Genomic DNA, 16,559 nt, shown 5'->3' with positions numbered 1-16,559 from the left:
TAAGTATAATGGTTTCCAATTGCATACATTTTGTTGCAAAAGGCAGAATTTCATTGCTTTTTTACAGATGAGTGGTATTCCATAGTAACTAATAGAGCACAAAAAATGTAATGTATATATGAATGAAATTGACATTTTAAGGTTTGAATATTGTGTACAGCCCTGTCTCTACTGTTGAGGACAGTGTGGAATTGAACAATGCTGAATTCTTTACTTATTGGAACCTTAAGCTTATTATTATAAATTAAACTGAAAGTATGTAACTGTAAAAATTAAAAGAATGAAAACAGACATTCTTTCTTTGTGTGGGTGTATGTCTTGAGAAGAGATTGAAGTAAGAACTAAGAACCTCTGTTGTCTTATCTTACTATATCTGAATTCCCTGCCCTCAAAATCTTTGTTAAGTAAAGAAAAGAAGAATAAAAAATGGCACACTGGGTGTGGTCACCATAGTAATGTCAGATATTGATAATGGGAAAATCTGGATATAAGACATATAGGAACTTCTTATACTACTTCACAATTTCCTTTTGTAAATTTAAAACTTTTTTGAAATTTTAAAAATGTGTTTTTTGAAAAGTTTTTAAAGTGATTGTTTCAATAAAATGTGAATCATATTTTAACTATTTCATAAAATGTGTATTAAAAATAAATGCTAGTACCTAAAGCAAAAGCAACAATACTGAAATCACACAAATGGGACAGATCAAACTTAAAACCTTGTATACATGCAAGAAGAAAGTCAATGGAAAGAAAAGGCAGCCAGAATAATGGAAAAAATATTTACACATCATATACATTATAAGGGGTTAATATTCAGAATATATAAAAAGACTTCTATAACTCAACAAGAACAACAAAAACAAAAGCCCATAAAAATTTAATTAAAAGCTGACAGAGGACTACATAGACCTTTGCCAAAGCTGATATGCAAATGGCCAACAACTTATGCAGAAACACTAAACATGAAAACATCATTAATCACTTAAGAACTGGAAATGAAAATCTTGATAGAATATCATTTTAAACTCATTATACTACTATAATGGCTACTATCCAAAATTCAGAAAATAATAAGTCTCTGTGAGGATTTGAGGGAATTGAAACACCTGTGCACTGTTTGTGATAATGAAAAATGGTATATTGCCATGGAAAGCAATAGATGGCTCATCCAAATTAAAACTAGAATTGCCATATGATCTAGCCAATCTAGTTCTAAATTTATTTACAAATCCCTGAAAACAGCATCTACAATGAATATTTACTCACCAATGTTTATAATGCATTATTCATAACAGCCAAGAGGTAAAAACAATCTAAATGTTCATCTGCAGATGGATGGACAAAAAGTATTATATATGTACAATAAATTGTTATTCATACTATTAAAGGAAGAAAATTCTTTCAGATTGGGAACATTATACTAGGTATCTCATTCCTTAAAAGATAAATAGAGTGTGATGCCACTCATAAAAGTTATCTGAATCATTCAAACTCGTACTGAAATTAGAACCATGACTACCAAGGATGGTGAAAGGTGAAAATAGGAGATTAATAGATTTGTGTTCTGATTTGCATGCTAAAACCATTTTAAATATATATTGCACAATAATGTGAATATATTTAATATTCCTAAGCTTCATACTAAAAGTGTCTAGTAAGGAAAATTTTATTGTGTGTACAGGATTCTATGCCTGGATTAAAATTTCTCCTAAATTTTTCTGTATTTTGTTAGCTGCTGCAAATGGGATTATTTTCAAACAATTCATTATTAGTTTACAAATACGCTACTGACTTTTGTGTTTTGATTTTATTTTTGCAACTATACTGTATTTGTTTGTTATATAGTGTTTATTAGAGTCTCTAGAGTTTTATACTTATAATATCATGTCATTTCTGGAGGTAATTTAACTTATTCCTTTCCAATTTGAATGCTTTTCTTTCTTTCTTCTATTTGTTCTGAATATGGCTTCCAGTACTGTTTTGAATATAATTGGCGAGAATGGGCAAGCTTGTCTTGATCTTGAACTTAGAGGAAACATTTTAATTTTTTCCATTAAATATGGTTGTGGTTTTTTTTTTCCAATTATAGTGTTGCTGTGGTGCAGCAGATTTTTTTCTTTACCTAATCCACTGTAAGTTTTTATTCTGAGAAGATGTTGGTGTTGATTTTTTCAAATGTGTTCTCTACATTTAGGTAGAAGACCATATCACTTGTCTTCTTCCTGTTAATGTGGCATATCACACATTTTTGTTTCTGTATACTGAACAATATTTGCATCCCAGGGATAAATCCCACTTGATCACAAAGACAGATCGTCTGATTGCCAACGAATCTTGTTTGCCAGTATTTATTGAAGGTTTTCATAACTATCTTCATCAGGGATGTTTGGCTCTGTTTTTATTTTCCTATAGCATCCTTATCTGGATTTGTTATTAAAATAATGTTCACCATATAAAAGAAGTTTGGAAGTATTATTTATCATCAATTCTGAAAAAGTTTGGTAAAGATTGATATCAGATATCCTTCAAATGTGTTGAAGACTTCCTACTGTTCCCTCCCACCTACCCATACTCTCACCTTCCCTCCTCCTACCTTTTTTATTCTTTCTTTTAATCCTCACAATGACATCCTTTTAGTTTATTTTATAATCATGAGATCAGCCCTCTACTAAATATTCAACAAATAGTAAGAAGATCACTATGCTCCTAAATCTGTTTATATAAAATACACAAAACATATAAATGTATAAATAAAAAAATGTGTGGAAGACTGAGGTTAATGAGCCATCAGGTTCTTGGCTTTCCTATTACAGTTGTCTTTATTTTTTTTATTTTTATTTACTTATTTTTAAAGATCTATTTAATTACTTGAAAGTCAGAGTTACAGAGAGAGAGAAGTACAGGCAGAGAGAGAAAGAGGTCTTCCATCTGCTGGTTCACTCCCCAGATGGCTGCAATGCCTGGAGCTGCACTGATTTGAAACCAGGAGTCAGGAGCTTTCTAAGGGTCTCCCACATGAGTGAAGGGGCCCAAGGACTTGGGCCATCCTCTACTACCTTCCTAGGCCATAGGAGAGAGCTGGGTGGGGAGATAGCAACTGGGAATCGAACTGACACCCACGTGGGATGCTCACACTGCAGGCAGTGCCTTTACCCGCTACACCACAGAGCTGGCCTCAATATAGTTGTCATATATATATATATATATATGTGTGTGTGTATATATATATATATATATATATATATATACATACAGAAGATCAGTTTAGTATATATTAAGTAAAGATTTCAACAATTTGCCCCCACATAGCAACAAAAAAGGAAAATACTGTTGGAGTACTAGTTATAGCATTAAATCACAATGTACAGCACATTAAGGACAGAGATCCTACAGGATATTTTTTAAAAATTAATTAATTTTCTATGCAATGTCCAATTTAAAACCAAGGTTTTTTTCATTTTCAATTATCTTTATATGCCGAAGATCGATTCAGTATATACTAAGTAAAGATTTCATCAGTTTGCACCCACACAGAAACACAAAGTGTAAAAATACTGTTTCAGTACTAGTTATAGCATTACTTCACATTGGACAACACATTAAGGACAGATCCCACATGAGACGTAATAACACAGTGACTCCTGTTGTTGACTTAACAATTTGACACTCTTGTTTATGGCATCAGTAATCTCCCTAGGCTCTAGTCATGAGTTGCCAAGGCTATGGAAGCCTTTAGGGTTCGCTGACTTTGATCTTATTCCGACAGGGTCATAGTCAAAGTGGAAGTCTCTCCTCCCTTCAGTTGTCCTCATTACTAATTAAATCTCGTTGTTATTGATCTGTCCATACTTTCTATGTTGTCATGGTTCTATCAGTTTATATAGCGTATTTATTTTAATTTCTCTAATGTTTTACATTGCCTATTTTCTTGACACATGATTTTTTATACCAGTGTCATGATCTTTGTACTTCAATGGTAATCAGTTGTAATATCTGTCCTTTCATTTTTTTCTTACAATTACTCTTGTGTAAAATATTCAGAAGTATATGAGTTGTTTTTCCATAAATGAGTATTTTTGAATAAGTGTAATGTTCAACATACCATGGTAGGTGCCAGTGCTGTGGAGTAGTAGGTTAATCCTCTACCTGCAAGGCTGGCATGACATATGGGTGCCAGTCTGAGTCCTGGCTGCACTTACAATCCAGCTTCCTACTAATGACCTGGAAAAGAAGTGGGAGACGGCCCAAGTGCTTGGGCTTCTGAACCTACCTGGGAGACCTGGAAGAAGCTCATGGCTCTGGCTTTAGGTCGACCCTGCTCCAGCCATTGCGGACATTTGAGGAGTGAACCAACCAGTTGATGGAAGATCTCTCTTTCTCTTTGTCCCCCTCTCTCTCTCTGTCCATAACTCTGCTTCTCTCACATAAAATAAGTAAATCTTAAAAAAAAGAACCACCATGGTAGACATTATGAGCAAAATAATAATTAAAAAGACTTAATATCTTCTATCATGAAATATGTTTTTCATTGAAGGAAATGTACAATAAACCAATAAATATATAGAACACCAAAAAGAATTACAAGACATGGCTTCAGAGCCCTCTGGAATTCATGACCTTTAATTTAATAAATGAATAATTTGAGAGAAAACTGTAGTTGCATGTGTTGGTTGGATATAGCTCAGATGAAAGGCATGGCTTGAGAAAGTCTCTCTAATAGGATGAAGGGGAGCAGAAGAATAAAAATACAGATTTAAGTACTGGAAAGCCCTTGAACATCTGTTTGTTTCTGTTTGTCTCTGAGTTCTTTGGCCAACAATCTATGACATTTTCTCAACTTTTGGGTAAATGACCTGAAATTTAAATTTGATTCCTTATAACCACGTGGCAAATGCTCTCTCTATATATATAAATTACTTAAAATAATTGCATATACTTGTAATGGATGCTTATAGAAGTTTATATTTTTTGAAAAGAATCATTTTATGTACTCTACTTGAAAACATTTTTGCTAATTTGGAGAATTTAGTTGATTTGATGTTTTACTTATTATTTCAATATGAATTTTTTTGATTTTTTTCTTCTTTTAACTTTTATTTCATAAATATAAATTTCCAAAGTACAGCTTTTGGATTGCAGTGGCTCTCCCCCCCCCCCCCACATAATTTCCCTCCCACCCGCAACCCTCTCATCTCCTGCTCCCTCTCCCATCGCATCACATCAAGATTCATTTTCAATTCTCTTTATATACAGAAGATCAATTTAGTATATATTAAGTAAAGATTTCAACAGTTTGCACTCACACAGAAACACAAAGTGTAAAGTACTGTTTGATTACTAGTTATACCATTGATTCACATAGTACAACACATTAAGAACAGAGTCCTACATGGGGAGTAAGTGCACAGTGACTCTTGTTGTTGATTTAACAATTGACACTCTTGTTTATGGCATCAGTAATCACCCTAGGCTCTTGTCATGAGCTGCCAAGGCGATAGAAGCCTCTTGAGTTCACCAACTTCGATTTTATTTACACAAAGTGGAAGTTCTCTCCTCCCTTCAGAGAAGGGTACCTCCTTCTTTGATTAATATGAATTTGATGCCAATATTTAGTAGCTGTGGGATATTTGGGGTTTTTATTTATAAATCTTTGTTGTTTTATATTTGCAATATTTAAAAGGATCAGATATAAAAACTTCTAATTTATTAACAAGTGTAAACAAATGTAATGAATGTGAAGTAGATATTCAGAGAAATTTGGTCAGTCAATTGTTTCCTTGGATTCCTGACCCACTGCACCAACTCCCTGGATCTCAAGAACATTCTATGTTTGACTCTAATCACACTCATGGATAATATATGAGCAAAGTTTTCATTTGATCAGCAGAATATAGTTATCAAAAGAGTATTTATTGGGGTCTGCTCTGTGGTGTAGTTGACTAAGCCTACGCCTGTATTGCTGACATCCCATATGGGCACAGGTTCCTGTCTAGCTGTTTCACTTCCAGACAGAGAGAGAATAGACAGATCTTCTACCCACTGGTTCTCTCAGTGAAAGACCATGGAGGTCTTTGCTGCTTTCCCAGGTTCATTACCAGGGAGCTAGATTGGAAACAGGGTAGCTGGTACTCAAACTGTAAATCTCATATGGGCTTACGCTGCTGCGACACCATTCTGGCCCTAAGGGAGATGTGATATAATGAGAGGTGTTTTGATTATTTGGCCTCTGCTGTAACAAAAGGATTGACTCCCATTATAAAGTATGTGGATAGATTTCCTTCCCACTTTTTTCTCATTGATATGTGTCTATTAAGAATTCCATATGATTTTACAACTAGGATGAGGATCAGATCTTTCTCTGTAGACTGAATTTTTTTTTCTTATCACTCATATTTTATTTCTCCTCATCTCCAAATTCCAACTGAAATTTCTTTCAGCATGGCTAGGCTCATTTCTTTTCAAGCCCCATGTCTTGCAGGAATGTGAGTACATTGAGAGTATGTCATTGAAAAAATTAAAAGAAAAATAAGAAGAGTTTAGAGTATCATACTGTTCTTAAAACTGTATGAAATAAGTGAAATCTATTCCTTTATATAAATAGATTTTTTAAATAATAAAAAATGCAGCTTATGATAATCCAAAGACCAGGGTTGTAGAAAGTCTCAGAGGCAGCCTTATGATGGACAGAGATGACAAACTGTTTTGACTTGAGGATCCAGAGAAATTACAAAAAATCTTATCTTGGCATATGTGCTGGGGAGACATGATCCATTAACACTTATGGACCAACTAATTCCAGAAACATTTTAAAATTAAGTCTGATAACATTAGATAAGTGAGTAAATTGAAGCTGTGATAGGGAAAGAGAGCCAAGGAAGAGATCAGTTTGGAAGAAAGAGATGCTGGTTAAGGAGAAATGGCACAGGAAACTCAATGCAAGAAGTGGAAGCAGAGTGACACAGACCTTCCATAAGATCTGTGCACATTTCAACTCATAAACCAATTCTGCATAAATAGTATTAAACTAAAATTTAATTAAACTAAGAAAAATTGTTAAATCAATTTACAAAGAAATATAAATGAGAATGTATTTTATTCCATCTAACACTTATTCACTATTATTTTGATTTTAATGCAAATATAAAATAATTATTTTCATGAATGCTACAAGTTTCATGGGTATAGACAATGTGCCTTCTGTGTTTAATATGTAAGTGGTTTCTGAATGAAGTGCCATAGACACAGGTAGTAAGAGCAGAATATAAGTGGATTTTTAATGATACTAACTTTGACAGTAGTATTGATGGTCTTTCCTGGGTCCTACTCATATTTCTGTTGGATCAAGGGTTGAAGTCTGGAGGTATCATCTTGGGTCTTTGCCATGAGGGGGACCAGATTGAGTTGCTGAATTTTCACTCCAGCTCAAAGTCGTGTCTGGCTACTGAGGACAATTGTGAAATGAAAAACAGAATTGGAGGCCTCACTCTCTTTCAAAGGCTTTGTCTCTCTGCCTCTTGGATAAGCAGATAAGGAAAAGCTCATGAGCAAATTATGTAGGTTACACTAATTCTTTACATTAATTAAACACACGAACCACTCTTATGAACTAGATGAGGCTGTTACTTTCAGTATTGACACAATTGTGTTCTGACGTCTTCCAGCCACTATCTGAGCAAAAGTCTCCATTGTCAGGAGAATAAGAAGAGAATCCTCTGTTAGTAGAGACTTTTCCAACACTGGGTTCATGCTTACTGTCTTAGGTGATGAGCATAAGGTGTTTCAGTGTTTTGTTGTTCTGTATCCATATTAAGAAAATGAGATCTCAACCGAGAACATTTTGTTTTCTACATGGTCCTCACCGCACACAGGAGGGTTGACAGCCATAGACGTGGATGGCTGGTAGACTGGAATGGATCTAGCAGTCGAGACAGTTGCTGTATCAATGGAAAGTGACATTAGGGCCCACTGAAGACCTTGGTTTTGATCTTTGAGGCAGTAGATTCCTCTAATACTATTTTCTAAAAATCAATCTGAAATTAATCACAATACAAGGAATTTCAGAAAAAAAAAAACTATACTGACTTGTTAGCCAATCTAATTTGTGGATTCATTCTGGTACAAATATAGGAATGGCATTTATAGCTTTGAGAACAAAAAACAGTGTAGATTGCCCTGGGACACTGTAAAATTGGTCTCAATGAAGCACAGGCTGAATGAATACTAGAACTTTGCAGGAGAAAGACTAAATGACAGGCCAGTGCTATGGCTCACTTGGTTAATCCTCCACCTGTGGCTCCGGCATCCCATATGGGCACTGGATTCTAGTCCTGGTTGCTACTCTTCCAGTCCAGCTCTCTGCTGTGGCCCAGGAAGGCAGTGGAGCATGGCCCAAGTACTTGGGCCCCTGCAACCTCATGGGAGACTGTGGAAGAGGCACCTGGCTCCTGGCTTCAGATTGGCGCAGTGCTGATGTAGCAGCCATTTGCGGGGTGAACCACCAGAAGGAAGACCTTTCTCTCAGTCTCTCTCTCTCACTGTCTAACTCTACCTGTCAAATAAATTTTTAAAAAATTATAAAAAAGACTAAATGGCATTCCTCTTTTGAGAATCTGAGAATTTTTCTAATATGTTAGTGTAAGACCTGTATAAAATAAAACTGTTACATGGTGACATAACATTTTATTGCTTTGTAACTTGATGCATATTTTTCTGTGATTTTAATCAATCTTCAAATGATATTACAAATGTGAAAATAAAATGATTTATTGTGCTCCCAGTCTTTACTTCTTTGTAAAACATACAGCACAGGAGGTAAAGGAGCAAAAATCTCTAAAACATAGAATGCAGGTACCAGAGGAAGGAAGTGGAGCAATTGACCAGGGCACTTTAATCCTCAGTCTTATAGCAGAAAATTAATTGTTAATACAAAATTCATATGTACTATTTTAATATTTTAACAATAGTCCCATTTTCTCAATGCATCTAAGTTTACCCAATCATGGCAAAGTCCATAATTTACTATATTCTTAGTTTTTTGTTTTTTTTTTTTTTTTTTTTTTTTGCAGGCAGAGTTAGACAGTGAGAGAGAGAGACAGAGAAAAAAGTCTTCCTTCCATTGGTTCACCCCCCAAATGGCCGCTATGGTCAGCATGATGCGCCGATCTGAAGCTAGGAACCAGGTGCTTCTTCCTGGTCTCCCATGCAGGTGCAGGGCCCAAGCACTTGGGCCATCCTCCAATGCCTTCCCGTGCCACAGCAGAAAGCTGGACTGGAAGAGGAGCAACCGAGACAGAATCTGGTGCCCCAACTGGGACTAGAACCTGGGGTGCCAGTGCCACAGGCGGAGGATTAGCCAAGTGAGCCGCGGCACTGGACGTATGTTCTTTTTTTTTTTTTAATAAGTATTGTTGAACAAGACAATAAATTATATTAAATATTTATTTACATTTTGGTATACTTAACTATAGCTTTCTAAAGTTGAATATCATGTGAAAGACACTATGAATGCTAAACATCTGTTTGCATACTGCAGATTGGTACATAACCATCGTTAATTCTTTACCCACCACTAAGCAGCATGCCTCAATACAGTTTTCATTCATGCCTTTTCTCATTGTCCCAGGATTGTAGCTCATCAGGATTGGGTATTTTTATTACAAAGCCAAGAAAGAAGCTATGGGAAATATATTGCCAATGAGAAAGTTAAAAATACTAATTTCCTTCTATTTAAAAAATTACTTATTTACAAACACCTATATGCTAATGTTTTAAAGCAGAGATTATTAATATTATGAAGTGAGGGATTCTTGATAATGATCACAACTTGGAGAAAGAAATGCTATGATTCTGCGAAGCAATATTTATAACACTATAACAAATGATATGACATCCAAACCATTGTTTTTACCCAAAGAACATTTCTTGCTTTATTTTTAACTTTTATTTAATAAATATTAATTTCCATAGTACAACTTTTGGATTATAGTGGCTTTCTCCCCATCCCCTCCCTCCCACCTGCAACCAATCCATCTCCCACTCCCTCTCCCATCCCATTCTTCATCAAGATTCATTTTCAATTTTCTTTATATACAGAAGATCAACTTAGTATGTACTAAGTAAAGATTTCAACAGATTGCACCCACACAGACACACAAAGTATAGAGTACTGTTTGAGTAGTAGTTTTACCATTAATTCACATAGTACAACATATTAAGGACAGAGGTCCTATATGGGGAGCAGGTGCACAGTGACTCCTGTTGTTGATTTAACAATTGACACTCTTATTTATGATGTCAGTAATCACCCAAGGCTCTTGTCAAGTGCTGCCAAGGCTATGGAAGCCTCTTGAGTTCACAAATCCGATCTTATTTAGACAAGGCCATAGTCAAAGTGGAAGTTCTCTCCTCCCTTCAGAGAAAGATACCTCTTTCTTTGATGGTCCGTTCTTTCCAGTGCGATCTCACTCATAGAGATCTTTCATTTAGGTCATTTTTTGCCAGAGTGTCTTGGCTTTCCATGCCTGGGAAACTCTCATGGGCTTTTTAGCCAGGTCCGAATGCCTTAAGGGCTGATTCTGAGGCCAGAGTGCTGTTTAGGGCATTTGCCATTCTATGAGTCTGCTGTGTATCCTGCTTCCCATGTAGGATCATTCTCTCCTTTTTAATTCTATCAATTATTATTTGCAGACACTGGTCTTATTTATGTAATCCTTTTGACACATAATCCTATGTTTTTGATCACTTATGAACTTAAACTGATCACTTTAACAAGTAAGATGCTATTGGTACATGCCACCTTGATGGGATTGAATTGGAATTTCCTGGCACATTTCTAGTACCAAACCATTTTTATATTATGTTTCTTAACTTCTACAAGTAAAGGAAAACCTGTGATATTTGTCTTTTTGGGTTTGGCTTATTTCATTTGGTGTAACAATCTCCAGTTCCATCCATTTTGTTCTAAATTTCAAGATGTCATATTTTTTAAAGATTTCTTTATTTATTTGAATGACAGAGTTACAGGGAGGCAGAGAGAGAGGGGAGGGAGGGAGGGACGAAGGGAGGGGAGAGAGAGAGAGAGAGAGAATCTTGCATCCTCAGCTTCACTCCCCAATGGTCACAATGACCAGAACTGGGCCAACCTAAAGCCAGCATTCAGGAGCCTCTTCTGGTTCTCCCATTTGGATGCAAGAGCCCAAGGACTTATGCTGTTGAGGTGAATTCATTCTGAGAGGAGGAGCATGGTGGAGGCAAGGGGGGTGGAGTCACCACACAGACCCTGGGAGCTGGGTGAAAGCAGGTCAAGGGCAAGCAGCCTGTAGACTCGTTTATTTCAGTTGCTACAGCAGCTTATATAGCCAAAGCAGCCAATCCGGTCAAGGGGTGGTCTATGCCCTAACCAATCACAGCCTGTTGCCAGTCAGGCTCTGTTGTCATGTGGTTTCCAAAACCATCCAATCACAGCCTATTCCCAGGCAGATTTTGTTGCCAGAGGCCTTCTCATTCCACCACATCCCTCCCCCCGCTTTTTTTTGTTTTTCACTTTACTGGGCAGGGCTGCCGCTGCAGGGGCTTTATTTCTTAGCTCTTTTGGTCACAGTTCTGGTGGCCCCAACCCCAAAGGTCTTGGGGGATGCGGCTGCGTGGGGGCACTGCCTTGCCTGGGAGCTTTGCTGGGCCCTGGGAACCAGAGCACAGAGTTTCTTTGTGGGAGAGGAGGCCAGGGAAGAGGAGGAGGCTTCAGGGGGCATCTCTTTCCCTCTGTCAGGGCTGCCTGCTGCCTGCGCTCCTTGTGGCTGCTCAGCTCCTGCTCCCGCTCCTTGAGGAAGCCTCACTCTGAGCAGAATGGGCCACTGTGCTCTGAGAACTCCTCGTCCTCATCACCTGAGGCTCTCTCCTCATCCGAGGTCCAGTGCTCCAACAAAGGCTGCCCATCCAGGTCCAGGAGAAGTGGCATGGCCTCCGTCCCCAGCTCCCTGTAGCCATCTTGGGTGGTGCAGCTGTTGCCGGTCAGGTTGAGGAAGAGAAGGCCATGTGGAACTCATCCAGCTTCAGTGTTTCTATCAGGGTCTTGGAAAGGTCCAGTTACTGGAGGTACAGGAGGCCAAGGAAGTTTTCCACCTGCCTGATTCAGTTCCCTGCCAGAGACAGGAAGTGCAAGGAGGGCACGATTCTCCATCCGCTGGATCTTGTTCACTTGCAGATAGAGGCTATTGAGGTTCTGCAGGCCCTCAAGGTTCTTGATGGTGGTAATGCTCTCCCGGTCCAGGTGGACAGTCTGGCAGAGCACTGGATCAGAAGTGGAGCAGCCAGGACTCAAACCAGCACTCAAAACGGATGCCAGACTTCAAGTTGTGTCTTTACCTGCTATGCCGCAGTGCCGCACCTAGGATATTATTCTTTTTTACAATTGAGTAATATTGCACCATGTATGTGGACTATATTTTCTTGATCCAATCATCAGTTAATGGACATCCACGTAGATTCCATGTTTTGCTAGTTTGAATTGAGTTGCAATTAATATGAGAGTGCAATTAGCTCTTTCATATGCTGCTTTCACTTGCTTTTGACATATTCCCAGTAGAGGGATAGCTGGGTCATATGGTAGATCTATTTTTCATTTTCTTAGTAATCTCCATGATACTTTTGATAATGGCTCTACCAATCTGCATTTCCACTAACAATTTACAAGTGGTTTCTTTTCTCCAAAACCTCACCAGCATTGGTTGCTTTTGGATTTTGGGATAATAACCATTCTAAATGGAATGAGGAGATACCTCATTGTGATCTTTCAGTTATCTTTCCCTGATGGCTAGAGATCCTGAGCATTGTCTGTTTGTATTCTCATCTTTGAAAAGTGTCTTTTAATAACCTTTGATCATCATTTCTTCCTTTTATTTATTTTGTGAATGTTAATTTCTTGAGCTCCTCTTATATTCTAGATATCAATATTTTCTCAGAGGGCCGGCGCTGCGGCTCAATAGGCTAATCCTCCGCCTGCAGCGCGAGCACCCTGGGTTTTAGTCCCGGTCAGGGTGCCGGGTTCTGTCCTGGTTGCTCCTCTTCCAGTCCAGCTCTCTGCTGTGGCCCGGGAGTGCAGTGGAGAATGGCCCAGATCCTTGGGCCCTGCACCCGCATGGGAGACCAGGAGGAAGCACCTGGCTTCTGGCTTCGGATCAGCATGGTGCGCCGGCCGCCACTGGGGATGAACCAATGGAAAAGGAAGACCTTTCTCTCTGTCTCTCTCTGTCACTGTCCACTCTGCCTGTCAAAAAATTTATATTTTCTCAGATGTGTAATTTGCAAATATTTTCTTCCATTCTGTTGGTTTTCTCTTTGCTGTGCAGATGTTTCTTAGCTTGATGCAAACACATTTGCCTGTTGTTACTTTTATTGCATGTACTTTTGATGTCCTACCCAAGAAGTTTTTTCCCTAGGTCAAGTCTTGTAGTGTTCCTCCTATGTTCCTTGAATAATCTGATGGATTCAGATCCTAAGATTACAGCGTTGATCCAATGTGAGTTAATTTTTTAAAAATATTTATTTATTTATTTGACAGAGCTACAGAGAGCCAGAGGCAGAGGGAGTGAGATCTTCCATCTGCTGGTTCACTCCTCAATGGCCACAACAGTCAGGGTTCATCCAGGAAAATCTAGAAGCCTGGAACTTCATCAAGTCTCTCACCTAGCTACAGGATCATAAGAAGAGCTGCCAGTTCTCAAACTAAATGCCCATGTGGGATGCCGGCATTGTAGTTAGAGGCTTAACCCACTGAGCCACAGTGCTGTCCTGATGTGTTGACTTTTGTATGCAATGTAAAGCAGGAGTCTTGAGAATGTGGAATTGTGTGTGGAAATGCAACTTTCCCCACATCATTTGCTGAAGAGACTGTGTTTCCAAGTGGGATGATTTTAGCTCATTTGTCAAAGGTTTTCTCTTTTTGTTGTATCTTTATGCGGTTTTGGGAGTAAGGTAACCCTGTCCCCATATAATGAATTTGGAAGGGATCTTTCTCTTCCAATGGTTTGGAATAGTTTGAGAAGAATTGGTATTAGTTCCTCTTTAAAAGTTTGGTAGAATTCAGTAGTGAAGCCATGCAGTCCTCGGGATTTTTGTTGTTTTTCTTGGGATGCTCTTTATTACTGATTCAATCTCAGCCTTTGTTAGTCATCTATTCACATTTTCTATGTCTTTCATGCTCAATTTTGGTAAATTATATGTGTTTGAAATCTTTTTGGTTCTTCTAGATTTTGTGATTTGTTTTTCTATACTTGTTTATAATAATTGCTAATGGTTTTTGGTATTTCTGTGGCATCAGTTGTAACATCTCCATTTACATCTGTGATTTTAGGAATTTGGATCTTTTTTCCTTAGAATAGTTTGCAGTTTTATTCTATTTTCATAATATATATTAATATACAGGGAACAGATTTCATGAATTTCATAGATATGATTCCACAAATACAATGATATTTTCTTACTACAATACAGGCATCCTTAGCTCTTATGAAGGTATTTTCATGAGTGAAGAGCTGTACAAATTGATGACTCTGAGATACAATCACTGGAGCCATGATATTTCCATGACTTCCTCAATTTTAACTTCTGATCTTTCATTGAGGGTCAATGTCTGAAAAATTGCTCAATAATCAATTTTTAAATTTGCTCTGTGTATGTTTATGTGTGAAGTACAAGGGAGCTAATTGTTATAAAGCATCTGTCTTTAGAAAAGATGTAACCATGACAAAAATGAAAAAAAGAAAACAGATGTCTGAAGGTTTGAAGTCTAAGAAAGTCAATAAATATCTGAACAGTATCTTATAATTCATTATAATTACTTGTGAGAGATTCGAGATTCTAATGGGAATTTTTTTATAAATGTAATGATTTATTTTTTACTAGTCACAAAATTATCTTTCCTTTAAAATAGAGAACTGATTACCAGATTCTTCTTAAAAGTGGAATGTTTATTTAACTTCCCTCATGCCAATATCCTAGACCTTTAGACAGGCACTTTGAGCACTGACTTTCTGTTATTCCCGTGAAGGCAGAGGAAATAAGCAGAGTGTGCTCCGCCAGTGGAGCCAAAGGCAATGGATCCCAAACTTCAGCGTGCGGCGCTAAGTGATGGTCACTTCATTCCTGTACTGGGATTTGGCACCTATGCACCTGCAGAGGTAAACTGAGTTGCTTTGTGACTGAGGGGGCAAAAGGAAAACAGACCTAGGAAGAGTAGGTGACCCACCTTGTGAAGTCACCCAGTCTTTGTGACTCTGCAGGTTTCACTTGATTTTCCATTTCACAAGGCTGGAACTAACTTGTTCACAATTTGTTCGGCATGACATATCCTATGGTCCCCTGCTGATGAACTGATTTTGCTTCTCGATTTGTCTATTTCTCACTTTAGGAAAGAAAAAAAAAAGTCCATGCTCAATAAGGTTGTATGTCAGTTTGCCTGCCGGGTATTTGTTGGCAGTTGAAGTAGTTTCTCAGCTTTTCTCTATAATTCAAGAAATGTTTCCTCCTTCCAATATGCAATGATTCAGAGGCTTCTTGTTGTTGTTGTTACTAGAGAATAAATGTATAGAACGTGAAGAGAGAGTAGTGTTATTCTATTGCTGGTTAACTTTGAGTACCATGCAATAATTACCGGACACAGCCAAAGTAGATTTTCTCATGTATTACTCTCACTTCGGGGAAACTTTCATGAAGGAGTCTACAGTTCCATGTTAAGAGAAAATGGGACCTAGGAAGAGCAACGCTGAATTGTTGATTTTGTTAACAAGTTGGAGTTAAAGGAAAATGGCGTATGATTTCCTCAAATGAAAGTGAGCACCATGGAGGGAGTTTTGTATGAAGAGATTGTCCTCTGATTACATAATTGTATGACATGGGACTGTTTACCTCAGATTTAAACTTCTATTTTATTGTCATGTATGAGTTAAGGAAATCACAGAAGAGAATTTCAAAGACACATGCCAGAACATTGTTTTTTTTTTTATTTCATTTTTTCTATTTCATAAATGTGAATTTATAAAGTGCAACTTTTGTATTGTTGTGGCTTCCCCCCCAACCTCCCTCCCTCCAGTGGCCTTCCCCTCTTCTTCTCCCTCTCCCATCCTGCCCTTTATCGAGTTTCATTTTCAATTACCTTCATATACTGAAGATCAACTTAGTAAATACTAAGCAAGGATTTCAACCGGCTGCACTCTCACAACCGCACAAGGTATAGGGTACTGTTCAGACTGATGTGGCATGAAGGAAAAGGGCACCAGACCAAGATTCAGCCCTGATAAAACTGAGTACACTCAACTTTTAGGAAATTAGAGGCCGCTACCAGGCAAGGGCAGTGGGGTCTAGTATTTGGTTCATTGATTAAAGACAGCCTCTCTAATTCTCCAAATAAATGGAAAGCTGCTTCATTTACCTGTTTATGTTTTCTTTTTTTTCTTGACAGGCAGAGTTAGACAGTGAGAGAGAGAGAGAGACAGAGAGAAAGGTCTTCCTTCCAATGGTTCACCCCATAATGGCTGCTACAGCCCGCGCACTGTGCTGAT

At 37.8% G+C, this 16,559-nt stretch overlaps 1 protein-coding gene and 1 pseudogene across 1 annotated transcript in view; one reads left to right on the top strand and one right to left on the bottom strand.

Annotated features, from left to right (window-relative positions):
- Window positions 1-16,559, top strand: part of LOC133773584 (prostaglandin-E(2) 9-reductase-like) — a 38,130-nt gene that overhangs the window by 3,658 nt on the left and 17,913 nt on the right. Inside the window, exon 2 of the mRNA XM_062211007.1 lies at window positions 15,050-15,179. Within this exon, the coding sequence (XP_062066991.1) occupies window positions 15,096-15,179 (84 nt within the window). The 5' untranslated portion in view covers window positions 15,050-15,095. The remainder of the gene's footprint in view (window positions 1-15,049; window positions 15,180-16,559) is intronic.
- On the bottom strand, window positions 11,577-14,576 carry LOC133773468 (leucine-rich repeat-containing protein 46-like; annotated as a pseudogene).

Source organism: Lepus europaeus, chromosome 14 (genome assembly GCF_033115175.1).
Source record: "Lepus europaeus isolate LE1 chromosome 14, mLepTim1.pri, whole genome shotgun sequence".
In the NCBI taxonomy this organism is placed as follows: Eukaryota; Metazoa; Chordata; class Mammalia; order Lagomorpha; family Leporidae; genus Lepus; species Lepus europaeus.
The sequence above is the reverse complement of the archived record's forward strand: the minus strand, read 5'-3'. Positions and strand labels throughout refer to the sequence as shown.